The sequence below is a fragment of the Ischnura elegans genome, chromosome 3, assembly GCF_921293095.1.
Source record: "Ischnura elegans chromosome 3, ioIscEleg1.1, whole genome shotgun sequence".
NCBI classification, from domain to species: Eukaryota; Metazoa; Arthropoda; class Insecta; order Odonata; family Coenagrionidae; genus Ischnura; species Ischnura elegans.
Window position 1 is genome coordinate 96752330 of NC_060248.1, and position 16114 is coordinate 96768443.

At 39.7% G+C, this 16114-nt stretch overlaps 1 protein-coding gene across 1 annotated transcript; it reads right to left on the bottom strand.

Annotated features, from left to right (window-relative positions):
• Positions 1–1397: 1397 nt before the first annotated feature.
• LOC124156210 (dentin sialophosphoprotein-like) lies at positions 1398–10053 on the bottom strand. Its single transcript, XM_046530602.1, has 2 exons — positions 9139–10053; positions 1398–5024 (listed from the first exon to the last, which is right to left on the bottom strand). The coding sequence occupies exons 1-2, from the start codon at positions 9181–9183 to the stop codon at positions 1557–1559; spliced, it is 3513 nt and encodes a 1170-aa protein (XP_046386558.1). The 5' UTR covers positions 9184–10053; the 3' UTR covers positions 1398–1556.
• Positions 10054–16114: the final 6061 nt, after the last annotated feature.

Sequence of the window (16114 nt, forward strand, 5' to 3'; positions counted from 1 at the left end):
AGTAAAAGAAAACCACCCTATTGTTTTCAAATAACTTCGATTGGCGCAGCGCATATTGTTCAGGACAATTTAATGCCTACTTACAAGATATTATGCCATAATAGTAACTGATAAAATTCAAATTTGTGTTCGTCATCAAGTCTTAGAAAAATTATTTCATAGGCAATACCGATGCGGAAGTTCATAGACGTTGTGCTCACAATCCAACAATGCAGCGAACTATTGTTGAAGAACTGCAAACGCTTCTTCATCATATCAACAATTTAAAGCGAAACGTAAGCAAGTTTTATCTTATAACCGCATTTATTTCTGCTAGGCAACAAACGAAACTGACCGAAAACAATTGCAGGGAGGTACTTATTCGTCGACGTAATTATCTGTGACACAATGATTAGATAATCCGTGACGTGGTTGAACGACGGGACAAACATAAAATTTTTGGACATCCACAGATATTTTATAACCAAAATTAGCCAAATCGGTTAAGCCGTGTTCGAGTTTTAGCGAAAAGAACTAACTGCAATTGATTAATGTATACATAGATACGAAGGTGATAAGAAGTTCACCGGGTCATCTAGTTCATTTATAAATATGAGAGTACTTGCTTTTCCAATTGTACCTCCTTGTTCGAGGAATTGTATAATTTATGCTGCGTTCTCTTCATTGGATCTTCGTGATATGAGCAAACTCGGCATAGAAGTCCAATGACAACATTAGGCTACCATCGTTGCCTTTTGCATGAAGAAGTGTAGTAACCAGTAGATGAACCTCCCGGCATCCTGATATGTTAGTCGGCTACGCTCAGGTGTAATTTTATTTCCATTATTACCATAACTTTCAGCTCTACCTTGTTGCCTGAAAAATATAGTTTCAACAATATAAACTTCACAGTTTTCATTGGCCCAAATTGCAGTCGATATTATCGAACTCGTCATGGCTTGTTATACGATAGAGCTTCGAGTTGAATGTACTTTCAGATTCTGCTGAAATGTTGAAAAATGAGTTGGAATGCTTGAAACAGCAAAAAAAACGATTTTGAATTGTTTAACAGGTGGCATCTCGGCAGCTTTTATCCAGAAACATTATTGCTTGCAGAATGATCAACTTTGAACTTACTTCGTTGGGGGTGGATGACGATTTCAGAAGGTTATCTTCTATAGATTATTAGAATATTATTTCCCAGAGTGAAGCGTTTTAAAATTGCAATGATCCCCATATCAATCTGTTGCATCAAGGATGTTGCATTCGGAGGCAGAAATTCCAACTGAATATTTTTAGCTAACTTTAGCAATTGGAATGTTCGGTACAATTATCAAGAACAAGAAGAACCGTTATTGATTTCTCAAGGACACAGCCACCCGTATTATTAAGTGGCATTCAGATTGATAGAAAATAAATTAAACATTTTTTCATTTTATTTCATATTTTATTATCACATTATTCGATCATTATGGGTCACATAAAAGATTAATTTAAATCACACTCGATATTTACACTCATTGAGATTGTCTTTAGGCACTCACTGACGCATGCTTTCTTATTCTCTAGTCCACAGCCTATATGTGCGGGCTATATAATAGTGTTCTCGGTGCACCAAATGTGCTGTATAAGAATGGATTCCAAGGCCTAGAGCATAACTCCTGGAAATTAGATGATTCAGGCCCCAATCCGATCGCCGGGATATTCTCTGACGTCGGAGCACCAAAGTCTTTGCCAGCATAATGTGGATAGGATTCTATGGGATTAGCATATGGAACATTATTGTAGGGAAATTGTCCATATCCAAATGGATAACCCGATACGGGGCTGCTGAATACATCGGAACTTTGCGGTATGTAGCTGCCGATGAAATGATTAGGCGACTGGCTGTAGGTGGGATAATACCCTGGCACATCCGGTGCGTATTCTCCGCCAATATTGTACTCGGAATTCCGCTGAATTTGGTAAGGATCGCTCGAGTATTGGCCATTTTCACGATTTAACACAGAATCGTATTGATTTTTGATGACCCCAGGACTAGACACTACGGTGGAATACCCATCACTGCTAACACCCCCAATATTAGGACCTGAAGTGTCGATATAACTTCCCGACACTCCAGGATATGAGCCCAAGGAGTACGGATTAAAGTCCGTATCTCTATGATTTTGAATAAAGCCGGAAATAGAACTCCTTGGGTACCAGAAATTCTGCAACCAGCCAGGCACATATTCTTTAGCTCCTGATATGTGACCCTGGTATCCATTTGAGGATGAATGCTCAGTTTGCCAATCGCTCTTGCTCAAATCCTTGCCCGTTGTCCAGCCGTATTCCAGCTGACGTGGATTGTATTCGTCTTTCTCGTGGTTGAACGACTGTGGGTAGTACTCGTCATCACAGTCTTCTTCATAATTTGTTTTCGAAGTTTGCCAATCGCCGGCACTTGCACCTGACCCATCCTGGGTCACTCCTTCTGCGCAGGTGCAATCGGAAGTGTCGTCTGCTGGCTCTGTGATCACTCCGGGGGAACCGGATGCCCAGCTACTTTCAAGCCCACGCGGATAATCCGAGCCTTGTTGTGTCGTTTGAGATTCATCGAATATATTTTCCCCCGAAGGTAATCCATAAGGTGGCTGAATGCTAGGGAAATGAGGATGTGTTTCAGGACTAGGTAATTCATGATGTATATCGGGACTAGGCAATACATGGCTCGTGTCAGGACTAGGCACTTCATGGTGTGCCTCGGGAATAGTTGATTCATTGTCTGGCTTCGTGGTTGGTGAGTCAGGTCCTTCCCCAGAACCTCCTGTTGTTTCTTTAGCTTCAACAGGCTTATCAGATGTGGTTTTATCATCAGTACTAGTATCCTTGCTAGAATTTTCACTCGATTTGTTCAAAATTTCGAACTCTTCCTGAAACTCCTTTTCGTTTTCTTGGTCATCGCTGTCATCTGCAGACACCTTAATACCATCGTTGCCTTTTTCAGGCTTCTCTAGAGCGTCCATGATCAATTCCTCAGTTAATTCCTCTGGTTCGTGTGTGGCATCCGGAGTATTAGATGATCCCAAGGTATCTTGTGTACTGGTATCCGTGCTAGAGTTGTCGCTCGATTTGTTCAGAATTTCAAATTTTTCCTGAAGCTCCTTTTCGTTTTCTTGGCCATCGCTGTCATCTACAGGCACCTTGATACCATCGCTGTCTTTTTCAGGCTCCTCCAGAGCCGCCATGATCAATTCCTCAGTTAATTCCTCTGGTTCATGTGTGGCATCCGGAGTATTAGATGATCCCAAGGTATCTTGTGTACTGGTATCCGTGCTAGAGTTTTCGACCGATTTGTTCAAATTTTCGAACTCTTCCTGAAGCTCCTTTTCGTTTTCTTGGTCATCGCTGTCATCTACAGGCACCTTAATACCACCGCTGCCTTTTTCAGGCTCCTCCAAAGCCTTCATGATCAATTCCTCAGTTAATTCCTCTGGCTCGTATGTGGGATCCTGAGTATTCGGTGATCCTGATGCATCTATTGTGTTTACTTTCCCGGAAGTAGTAGAGTCACCCAACGCCGGTGACTTTTCAGTTAGAACTGTCTCCTTTTCTTCTGATTTTGGCGCGTTTTTTTCGCCTTCATTCAATGCTTGAATGGAATCAGTATCTATGACGAGAGTTTGCTCGGAAGGATCATTAGGTTCTCCACTATTTACTGGCTGAAAATCTTTCTGGAGATAGTTCCATGCATCAGAGCTCGATGACTCGGGGATGTCCGAAAATTGCGATGGAAACGACTGGGTAGTTGAAAGGGTATCATCATTGTTTGGGATCCACCCGTCTTCATCATCAGCCGTTATAATATCCTCATCATGATCACTTTGCAGCCCCAAAATACTGTCAGGTGTGCCGCTATCTGTTATCTTTCCATCCTGCAAAGATTCTATGCTTAGAGAAGATATTCCGGTTACCATAGAGCCTAAACTTGGTTTTTCTTCATAGGTTAAATCTGTATTAGCAACCGTAAGTGGTTCACTAGGTATTTGAGGCGTTGTTTCTAGCTTTGAAGTTTTCAGTAATTCTTTTTGTGTATCCGTCTGATCTAAATTGTGCGAAGGCGCTTCTTCGGCTGACAGTTGGCCTTCAGTCTGCTTTGGCTCCATGTCATTGCCTTTTGTTGTTTCCTGTTTCGAGTTAATGTCATCTGGTATTTTATCTCCATCTGTTTCTGTATTATTAACTATGATCTTGCTCTCATCCTCAAGAACGTCATCCTCTTCAAGATCAGAATCATCTATAATCACGTCTCCAGGGAATTGGTCGTCTGTCATAAGTGCGCTGATCTTAAGTAATTCGGAACCAGTGGTCTCAGATGCAGGGGATTCATCTTCAAACGTAACTTCGTCATCTTCTTCAATTGTTCCCTCCTCTTCTTCCTCGTCTAATTCGTTAAGGATCGTTTCATCATCATTGTCATCAGACGTACCATCAAGTTTACTTTCTTTCCCTCCCGTCACCGAGGCTTCTTTGGGCTGGTCTTCAGCCGAAAAGCCTAACGTTTCCGGTATACTTGATGACGGGACTAAAGGTTTCCCGGTCTCTACGACTTCTTTCTCTTCTTTTGGCTCTTCATCGGACAGTTCTGTAAACATTTTTATCAAGCTTTCTAACGCGTCTGAATTTTTTTCTTCTTGGGGTTCCTCCTCTTCCTTTTCCTCTTCTTCTTCTTCCTCTGCATTATCGCTGTTGTTGTCCTTTGCTTCACTTGGTAGTTGAGTTTTCTCCTCGCTGGGATCAGTGTTACCTTCGGAATTGGAGGAGCTTGACTGTTGTGCATTTTTGGGCTCGTCCTCAGTTTTGCTGTCCTGTGTTGATGGTGTTAAAATTGAAGAATCTTTTGAAGGGCCTTCCGCAACCTTTGGAGAAAGCAGGCCAGCGTTTTCCAGTATCTTTAGGATGTCTTCCTTATTAAGGTAGTAGCTGGAATCCTCTTTGTCTCCTGTGCATGTGCAATGACATTTCTTCTCAGTCTTTTCAAATTCGACCGGAAGAGCATTGATAATCTGTGAAGTAAAGGTTGTTTCTAGATTAGTAAGAGAAGTAAGCGTAATTTTACAACTACTAAATACTCATAACATAGAAACACGTATGAAATGCAAACCTACTAATTTATTTTTTTGTTAGTTTAGACTTCCACGACACTATATATACAATGCTACGAAGTTAAACGTAACGTAGGCACTTTCACACGCATGTCACAGTCGTGATTGGGAACCAAAAATACACTGCTCTCCACATGGTATTTTACTGCCATGGAACAATTTGAAGTGAATGCCGGGAAATATAAAGTATCACCCGTGCACTTGCACTGTCTGGACGAAAATATTTTAGGAATGAAAATACATATAGACGCGGAAGGATAAAAAATATATAAATAATAAAGATCTGCATTCATATTTATGAAAAAGAGATTCGTTTCTGTAACATCTGTAGTTTGTGCTGTCGATACTGTGCCCGAATCAAAATTTAATCAATGTATGGAATTCCGTTATGTGGTGTGTCTCTTGTTCCTCGCTCTCGAGGACTTTTCAATGGAATCCGGTCAGGTTTGTGGGGCCAGTTTCTTTCCTTGAGTCATCAAACCTTCGAAGATATATTTTTGGGGGTGTCCGAAGACTTCGTTCGGTATTTGAAACCCTTCGATCTGTGGCTCAGCGCTCTACCGACTTGATCATCTAACCCTCCGTTATCACCTCTAGACAAATGTGCCTCCATGTAGCCACATTGTGATGACATATGTGTTCTCTGGATTTTTAGTACGTACATTTTTGGAGCCAAGAGTGGGGAATCGAACTTAATATGAGTAAATCCACGACGGTGAATTTCTTGTGGAGGTCGTCCAAATATTCCCATTTAGACGCTGTGGATGGTATTAGCATAAAGGCAGTATACGAAGTGAAGTACCTGGGAGTTACGATAACCTCACGTGGGGAACACATATAAAGAATATTTGCGGCAGAGTCCTGAAGAAGTTAGAATTCGTCAAGCATATAGTGGGAAAGTAAAAGAAAGATGTTTTTTCGCACTCGTCCGACCACACCTTGAATATGCAGCGAGCGTATGAGATCTGGTGCAGAAAACTCAATCAGTAAACTGAATAAAATCGTTGCACAGATGTTAAGCTAATTGGGCCTGAAGCCACAAGAGACTGGGAGGCTGCGCGCTATGCTTAGATTGCTTGAGCAATTGAGAATAGATATCTTTAAGAGAGACACGGAGAACATCATATTAGAATTCCACTATATTTCTATGACCGACGGATGCGATATTTTTTTTCCCGAACGGATAGATATGGGAGTTCGTTTTTCTTCGATCTATAAAGGACTTAAACAAATGCTAGTCGTAATTTTGTTTTAGCATTTTCTTTTTATATGTAAACGGCTGGTGTTCTAACACCTCCTGCCACACGCCTTTTTAGGCGGCTCGCGGGATAGTATGCAGATTTAGAATTGATCACGGGATATCGGAGATGCTATTGAGGTTCGTGTGTCCTTCAATTGACTCACAATGAAGATATTATAGATGAAAATTTTTTCAATTTTACGATTCATATGCAACGAAGTTAATGAGCGCCCTATAAGGTACCTCCTATTACCATGCCTCTCGTCCTTATCTTCCCTTGTAGAAGTTGATGGAGTAATTTAACTTGGGATTTCTCTAGCTCTCCAATGTTACGTCTTGTGGTTTGTACCGATTTATAGCCCTATTAAGACAGTCCCTTAACTCTTATAGATCTGGAAGCCCTGATGTTCAATTTGAATTTGTCTGAAAAATAATGTAAGTAAATCACTTTATAAATGCGAGCGTAAGAATGTGATTTTCTAAAAAAAAAAGCACTCGTAGTTTTCATATTGTCACATATACATACGAATGCAGCTGGTATAACTTAGGAACCAAGATAGATATGATGGAACCACTTCATTATGCACAGTTGAAAGATTCCCAGTTTTCCACTTTTATGAAACTATCCAGCAACGGCTAGTTTTGATACATGTTTGAATATGATGAAGTCTCTAGAAACTAGTAAAATAGCAGTCTCAAATTTTCTTTTAACTGTGGAAAACTGCAAATATTACAGTTGTACAAATGCTGATGATTTCTAGTTGTCATGTTTCATGTGGGAGTGTACGTTTTCAGTGCTGGTTAAAAAGAGCACCTGTTCATCATGTCAGTGTAGAGAAAAGCTGAGATTTGACTTAAAAAATTTACTGCAATTACAGCCATCGCCAAACGTATACGAAAGTACCTTTCCGAAATTCGCCGGGAGGAGCAAGAATGAACTCTATCAACTACTTGATGCTCTTGAAGGTCATTTACGAAATTCAGATCATTTGCGAAACCACGCCCTTGACAACGGTGGCTATTCAGTGAACTTGCCATCGGACATGAAGTGTATCATTGAGCAACAGAGAGGAACTCAACAACACGTTTTAGCTTCTCATCGTCAATGCTTATAGCGAAAAGCAACAATGGGCGCTGAGTTTAATGCGTTGAATGCTTTAAAAACGGTTTGAAAAATGAATACCTTTGGCTGGACAGGTTAAAAAAAAATGCTGATAAAAATGAGGAGGTGAGGGATGCTATGTTTTCATTTCCCTTAAAGTTTTCTGTACTGTTACTTCTGAAGTCATTATAGCCCATGAATACTTTAAAATATATTATTGTGCGTTCTTTTGCGAGATTCATAGCTCTATCTGAGTTAGATGCTATTGAACGCTTTTAATTTTTCCTGGTGAATAATATTCAGGAATTCTTTTCGGGGTCTGCACGGGGTTTACTCAGTTGATTTTCGAAACGTCGGCCAATAAGACTCAATTAACCTGGTACATAGCCCAAGAACAATTCCTCAATAGATGTTTTCGGCCTGAATGCATGGAGAATGAGGTTTTCAATAAAGATTTGGATTCTTTTCATCATTGACGAGTATAGAGCTTTTATTGTCGTCGATCCCGAGATCCCTGATGATTATTTGACACCTTTTTCAAACATAAGAAAGGTCGAATAGATAAAAGTTTCTTTCGGTTTTAAATAAAGTCAAGGCCTGCGGCCAGCCCTCTTCGGATTTAAGTATTTTAAGTAAAGTCGGAATTCAGTCTCAGGCTTGCAATTAAAACGCAGCTTTTATTATGCGACTCCACCATCAAGCCAGTTTCATCCTGCGCTTCTGGCTGCACGCAGCACCATCACACTTGAAGAAAATACAGGTTGCAGAGAACAAAATTATAGGACGAGTCATCCATGCTTCGTGATCGTAAGCAACCGGAACATTTGGAAAGACCATATCAACCTCCATCTTTATATATATATATATATATTCTATCAAGCTTTAAATAAAATTGCCATTTAAAAAATGCGAGATTGTGACCTAATAGCAGAACCTGAAGATGTAATCCGATCGAATTAATTTTTTCTAATTTCATACGTTTTAAGGTTGGATCATAAGGACAATAAACCTAAAATTTTAAGGACTAGTCGAAAAGTGATTAAAAAATAATTGGCTTTTAATTCCAATGTAGAGCGCAGCCAAATCCTCAACCATCCAAATATCGAGGAATAATTATGCTAGCACCTGACGTCTTTAAATTAAGGGAAGGAAACTGACGCAGGGGTGAAGTAATTCGCAGGGGCTCTCTCGTCGATTTCAGTAATTTAGGCTCCTAACTGGCGAGTGTGGTTGCAGATAAATACTCACCTTCGACACAATTTTACATTTTAACGGCGAGTTCTCTGATATCACGAATTCACAGCTGTCGTGGGACTTTTCGCAACATGTCTTATCACTTTCATCATTTGTGGTTCACCGGTACTTTGCGAAGTATCTCACCATTCCTATTATAAAAAGAACTTCGGTCTTCGTAGGGCGTGAGCGATTAAAGTTGGTAATGTGTTTGACCTGATAGTGAGAATTACATCTGATATTATCGTTTTGGAATTACTGGATGTGGTATTAACATATGTGAACCAACTAACTAAATGTGCACTGTTCCAGAAATGGTAATCCTCACTGAGTCACTCGATAATCCGGATAAATACATTTTGTATTTTGATGGCAGAACTTCCTTGTGGGCTATCACACCGAACCACCAGAAGATGGATTATCACACGGATTAACCTTACCTGCAAGAAGACAACGATCAGGATAGCTGCCTTGATGAACGCCATTGCAGCCGCTCCTGGAGAAGCGTCTGGTAGAGGAGACGCCCAGTGATGCGGAACCGATGGAAAACTGCTTCTCCCTTTCCCGTTCACAGGCAGACTATGACAATCAAGTCTAGTCTACGGGAAGGGTGGGGTTTATAACCGCCGAAGACCGTCGAGGTTTTCCGGCAATAAGATGTACACTATACCATGGACATATGATAACATTCGCGGATCCGATCGACCTTGCAAAATATTGGTGTGGAGGTCTGCAACACACCTTTGAGAAGTACTGGTGGATGTTGCCGCGAATTGTAACAGACTGGTATTGCGTTTCGAAGGATTAAGAGGGGAAGAGGGACAATGCCGGGATTTTTTTTTGCACCATCGGTCGTGATCTGTGGACGAGATCGCGGTTCTTCGAATTTTTTCGTGCGATTTCGGGTTCGCCGACTTTGTTCTCGAAGAAGTCCTTGGATAGAGGCTCAGAATTGCGCTGTCCGCTGTTTGTTTGTTTTTCTATTTGTTTAGGTTTCCGGACGCTGCCGTGCCAAACAGGAAACCAGCGAGAGGATGAATATTCATGGTGGAATTTTAAAACTCTCAGTCGAGGTGGACAATGAATTGAGTCACAACTGGACTTAACTATCTTAAACTTAAATATCAAGAGAGTTGGATCTTGTATGTTATGTTACCGAAATTATTTCTCAGTATCCAAGCATCTAGCCATTGTTTGTCCTTTTGGATCTCGCCGAGTTTATGTAGAAGATAAACTAAGTGACCTCGGCTAAGGAATTTAATCTCCTGAGATAGGTGATGATGAATTTGTTGCATTGATATATATGTCTAGTTAAAGCTCCTGAAAATACAAAGTGAGGTCCACTGAAGACTGAAATTGATATTATATGTAGGTATAAATTATTTGATTAACAAGGAAAAACATATAAAAAATAATTTATGAATATTACAAAAATACTTGGGCAATTTTTATTCAAATTTAAGCTAATGAGTTTTCGAGTTAAAAAATATCATGTTATAAAAGAGAAAAATAAGCGATTATTTTTCATTCTTTTATAATTCATTTACAAATATAATCGCTCTAACTCGTGCACTGAAAGTAAGGATAAAATCTTACAGTAATTTTATCTTAGATTTAAATTTAACTGTAGAAAGCACACTGAATACTCAATTACTTCAAGCGACCCTTTTAATTATATGGTGAGCATGTTGAATACTGTGCGAGCGATAAATTAGGATAAACGAAAACCTCACGAATCCACTTCAATAACCTGTCTCAAATATCATGGTGAACGATGTCCCATTTATACGGTCGCCAGAGTCGTATATATTTTACACTTTTTCTAGTCTAGTCGTGTAACCATAACAGCTTCCAGGTTTTGTTATTGCCGCTGTCCATTTAAAATAACTTGCGAAGCCGTCAGATAAGTGTATCGTGATTTTTCCGCGTCCACCATTTTCTTTCTCAACATCTTTCGCAGGAAATTTCGTCTTGGCGACCTCTTTGTAGACGCACTCGAGATATTACTTTCGAATGCAAAAATCTTAAATACAATGTAATTGCCTTTACATTGGAAGGATTTACTTTGATGTATCGGTTACATAGTATAGTTGAATCAGTAATAATCGGTTACATCGAATGTAGCGTTGTTTTCTGGCAGTCTTCCCTCTGGCTGTGTCTATGTGTTTGGTTTTCCATATCATGTGGCATACCTCACTTTAGTAGCTTCTCAGTAGCGGTGTCAGACGAGATGTTGTGGAACCTGTTACGAGGATTGATAAAGAAAAGATTTTGCAATGTCATCTTACACTTTAAATTGAGTACAACGCATTTCAGCGCTACTACGTAATCATGAAGTGTACCTGGTGATGACGCAGTATGGCTTGGACACGTTATACTGATTTAAAAGTCTAAGTGGACATTGAAAAATCTTTTCTTTATTAATACATCATGATGACACAATAGCGTTGAAACTCGTTCTACTCAATTAAAATTCTAAGAGGAATGGCAAAATCTTTTCTTCATTAATGAACAAATGGAGTTATTGTACCAATATAGGTGAAAGAGTAGGCGTGGTACTGGTTTTATACACTTAATCTCGGAGGCAATCATTATCTAACTAAAATATTATTAAATAAATGTATTTCCCTACTTTTCTTTGCTTATTGCTTTTTTTCCACACCTTTGCGTTGAAATCATTTCACTTTGAGCATAAGGAGAACACGGTTGCTATGACTCGTCCTGTAAAGGGGAAATTAGATCGAATAACCCCAATAAAATTAAAAAGCAACCTCTACTATTGGCACAAAGGGATTTCAGCGTCAGAGACCAATAGCTCTATCGTAAGTTGTGGTTGTTATTGCGTTTGCTGGTAGACAGAAAAAAATATAAGATGCCCTCCTTACTGAACTTCACTTAAATGAAAACTTCGGCTGTGTATTGGTATTAGGAAACTAGAATACGTAGAATAAGCACTCAAGTCATTTCCCAATGTCCTAACGTTCCTATTCGTGTAGCGTCTTAGCTCTATTTTCCTGTTAGCTCTGTTGATTTTGAGTATGGTGTTACTTCGGACCGTGTTTTCCGGAGATGTTTGCGTGTTACTCGTTGCAGCCTCCTTTTATAAAAAGGGCTTCGTATTGTCCTACGTAGGGAGACTTTCGAAAGCGGCGGAGGTAGACGAAGTTCAATGCCGCGGACTCTTTCAAGAGAATTTTTCGCAGAACGATGTTTTAGAAATATACATAACCTTCGATGTTTCATGAATTCAATACGCAACTTGGCCCTCTATGAATATGCAATGAGGTCAAAATAAGGAAATAGGAGGAGTTATTGTTTTAGCGATGGAGACCATGCTGATGAAACGGATCTAGTATAAAAAGTACTTTGTAGCATTGAACGTAGCCGATTTTTTTAAAACTACGTAACAAAAGCAAAGAATGAAGGTCTGGCGTATAATGGATATAATCTGGGTAACGCCAGCGTGTGAGCTTCATTTTAAAATTCATCGGGACTGTGCGTTTTGATATTCGTACAGCTCTCGCAAAATCATAGCCCCTATGAGGTGGACGATTCTTTTAATTAAAGGGAATATTTTATGGAAATTATTCCTAGTTCCGAACATTTCCATGCTCCCTCAATTAATCGAATGATCTCAGCTTCTCTCCCCGATTATTTATGCATGGTTCTGCCAGACATAGTAGAGGATAGGATTATATTTCTCGTGGCAAATGTACAATCGCTCCTCACTCTAAAAATTATTATTATTGAGATTAATTTTTCAATAGCTGAATTTTTACATCCAAGAGTGATATTGGAGCATCTAAGAGGGTTTGCACTTTACAAATTAAAAATTATTTTAAGCCAAACGACGAAAAACTCTACTGATTACTGAACTCTACTCTCGTGATATGATGAAAGTTCGACATATTGAAATAAAATTTAGTCGCATTTTTACCAATAATTTGATGCGTACGATGCGTTTTGGCTCACACAGCCATCAACTGGTACAAGACATCATATTACATGAGAACATCACATATACTATACATTCAGTAGCGGATCCAGGATGGTGACAAGGGGAGGGGGTCTGAGTGGGGGTTGAAATTCCAGCAGTAATGGGGGTCGGAAAAAAATTGTCATTCTATGTAGTGTAAATGGATTTACAAGGGGGGGCTATAGCCCCCTTAGCCACCCCCCATAGATATATTTTTGGAAGAGGTCGGGTAGGATTTGTTAAATTTGAAGAAGGGGTGGGAAACAGACATAGACTAGGGAGACGGTGATAAAACAGACAACTGATGAGATGCGGAAAACCCCAGGTTAGAAGGAGGACTCAATTAAATCCTGTAAAAGAACATTTTGGGAAAAAGAACCACAGAAATGGGAAGGCCAAGTAGTGGGGGGGGGGAGAATAGAATGGTCAGGGTGAAAGAGAGGGATATCATTTGAAATCTGTGTGCAGTGGTGTTACCTATGGGTATACCAAAGGGCGGGTGAGTGTTTGGATAAATTATTTACCATGGATTTTCCCTAATTATCTCAAAAAATATATAATAGAAAAAAAAGTTCCCCTGTTTGAGAATGGGGTGATATTTAATTGATTTTGGAATTTATGGAAATACTGGTAAGGCGGAAAAGGGTTAGATATTAGCTAAATATATTGGGGCTGGAACTAGAAAAAAAATTCGGTGCGGGGGCGGTTGCATACGGGAACATTTTATAAATGGTCTCCGGGCTCTGGATAAAATTAAATGCTCCTGCTTTAAAACTTATGTAAAGAGGTTAGAAGATGATGAAAAATAATGCATAAGTCACTAACACCTAATATAATGCAATTTATGTATGTAATATAGATAATATAATTTACATATATTATAATGTGTGGATAACTTTCCAAGCAATATTTCCCTTCTTTGCTGGAATTCAGAACTGTGTGCGGATGTTATTTATGACGTTGAATAATTTGTTTTTGTACTCATTATATACAGCACTCAGTTTATCATTGAGAACATGTCTCTAGTTCCAGTGCATTGTGGTTTGTTGCCTTGGAGATTGTAATCCATCGCGATTACTGATATACAATTTGTACATCTAGAATTTCTTTCATATATCAACAACAGGGAGGCAGACCCAATTTTTTGTGGGGGGTGAGGGCAGAGGGCTTGTGACTTCCTAATAACATATCAAAATGCGTTAGGCGGAGCCGAGCCTCCGGGAAATTCAGTCGCTTTCAGACCTCCGTGGTGTGCGCCTCGTGAGTAAGTTAGCTGTGTTGCCAAATGGGAAGGGGGTTTAGGAGATAATCTTTAGTTTCCTTTCTCTAAGTCTGCGGTGAAAACATGGCAACGTCCGCGTCTCTCTCTCACCATCCCACATCCCTAGTGTAGCAGGTCCCACCTCCAGCCGCGACGCCGCTCGAAATATCCCGAACTTGCACGACTGGGCCAGTGGCAAAGATATTTGTAAAGGATCATAGTGTCGCAGGTCCCACCCCCTTCGGCCACTCCGCTCCATTCCTGGCCAGTCCCAAAGATATTTAAAAAGGATCATTACTGTGATGCCAAACGTACGTTGCCCTCGTGCCCTTGATGTGTTCCGATGATTGCCCTCCAACGGCATTTGAAAATGGTCAAAATCAGGAATCCGAGCAGGAAATGAAACCTTAACAGCAGACGATTCCCATCGGATATCTAAATAAGGTTGATATATCCAAAACATGTTGTTATTACACGATGGATTTTTTTGACAAGGTAACGTAGATATCCTATTCGTAATATCCACGACGAGTTGTAATAATAACGTTACGTAGATATCTAAGTTGTAATATCTGAGACATTATTAAAACAATTGTTATTTTAAACAGTATCCAAGGTTAGTATATGCTCTGTATAGACTTGAAGAGAACAACTTTTTTTTTTGTATGTGTGAGGATTACCAAAAACCATGATAAGCACTCCCATTATCCACCCATTAGATTTTGTGAAGATATTTAATAGATGTTGTAATATTAAGGAAGTTGTATACCTCTAGAGGCGCTGTTTCTGAGTTTTTAGCGTGGTCAAAGTTCCGCCATCTTGGTTTGACAATTTTTGGACTCAGTCTCCGATTGATATTTTGAGGTGACTAAGTTTTGTTTTGAAAATGCCGCTACATCAAGTGAAAAATGCTACCATAATCACTAGAATTTCCCTGGTAATGGGGAACATGCATGGAATTTGTTCATCATCCTGGTTAGTCTCATTGAATGGAAAATTTTCTCACGAGTCCAAATATATAAGCCAAAACTCTCCTGGTACTCCACAAACGTCAATAAATGCTAATTAAAAATGCTCGAATATCGCTTGAAGTCACGTGACCTGAAACGCCTTCTGACGTCATCGCACGGTACACCATTCACTTCGCTAAGAGAGTAGAGTGTTAGAGGCTTGAATGCAAGATATTTAAAGTAAAAATTGCAATTATTATAGCCAAATTTGCATTTGAGCCCTCGTAGATCGATTTTCTATCCACTTCCTCAGCCTGTCATCAGTGGATACCGTTCCGTGACGTCACACTCCGATGACGTCGTGTTTTCAAGCAGCCGATGAAGATCAATTTTTAAAGACTCATAACTCAGCTAAAAAGCATTATTCATACGCGAAATTTTCGACAAGGACATTTGAGGTAGAGGCCTTCTTATTCCAGTACTTTAAGAAAATTGTGCATGTTCCCCATTGTCAACAGATTTTTCCCATCCTTCACGATACTTCTATTGATGTATGAACTCTGTGTCCGTTAGTCGCTTTATTGGTGGGAATATAGTTGAAAATGTACTTTTTCACTGTAATTTTTAGATTATCGTTGGCTATAATAAAATTAAATACCAGTACAAGTGATAGTGATACTAGTTTACTCTCTTAAACTTTATTTTCAGCCGAGCTGGTTGTAGAACGTAACCGAGGTGATTGATAATAATGAGTCATAACTTCACAAGCCTACCAATGAAGTAAGAAACAAACGTTTAAAATTGTGGGTTCCATAGGTTATTTTAATTTATTAATGAGTTATGGCCAAAAATTTCACCAAATAGTTAGCATTGACCCTTATGGGATTGTCAATGTTTAGGTCAAAGTGGGCGTGGCTTATCTTACGCAAGCATCCCCATTCCGGCCTTATTTCGCTCCACGCTCGAAACCGGTGGTGCCCCTTCAAGATATTTACATCCTCGTTGTGTAATATGGATATCCATGTCCAGTGTTGGACATCGCTGCAACGCTGTTTCACGGGTGATTTTGATATTTGACAGATATCCGAACAACATGGATACATGGATATTGCACGTATGTCATACGCTAACGCCGACAATGTTGTATAGACGTGGTTCTGATATTAATTGCTGCTTGGGAAGGTTTGGGAGGGGTTAATCTTTTCGACTGAGGAGCCAGCCTAACCTCC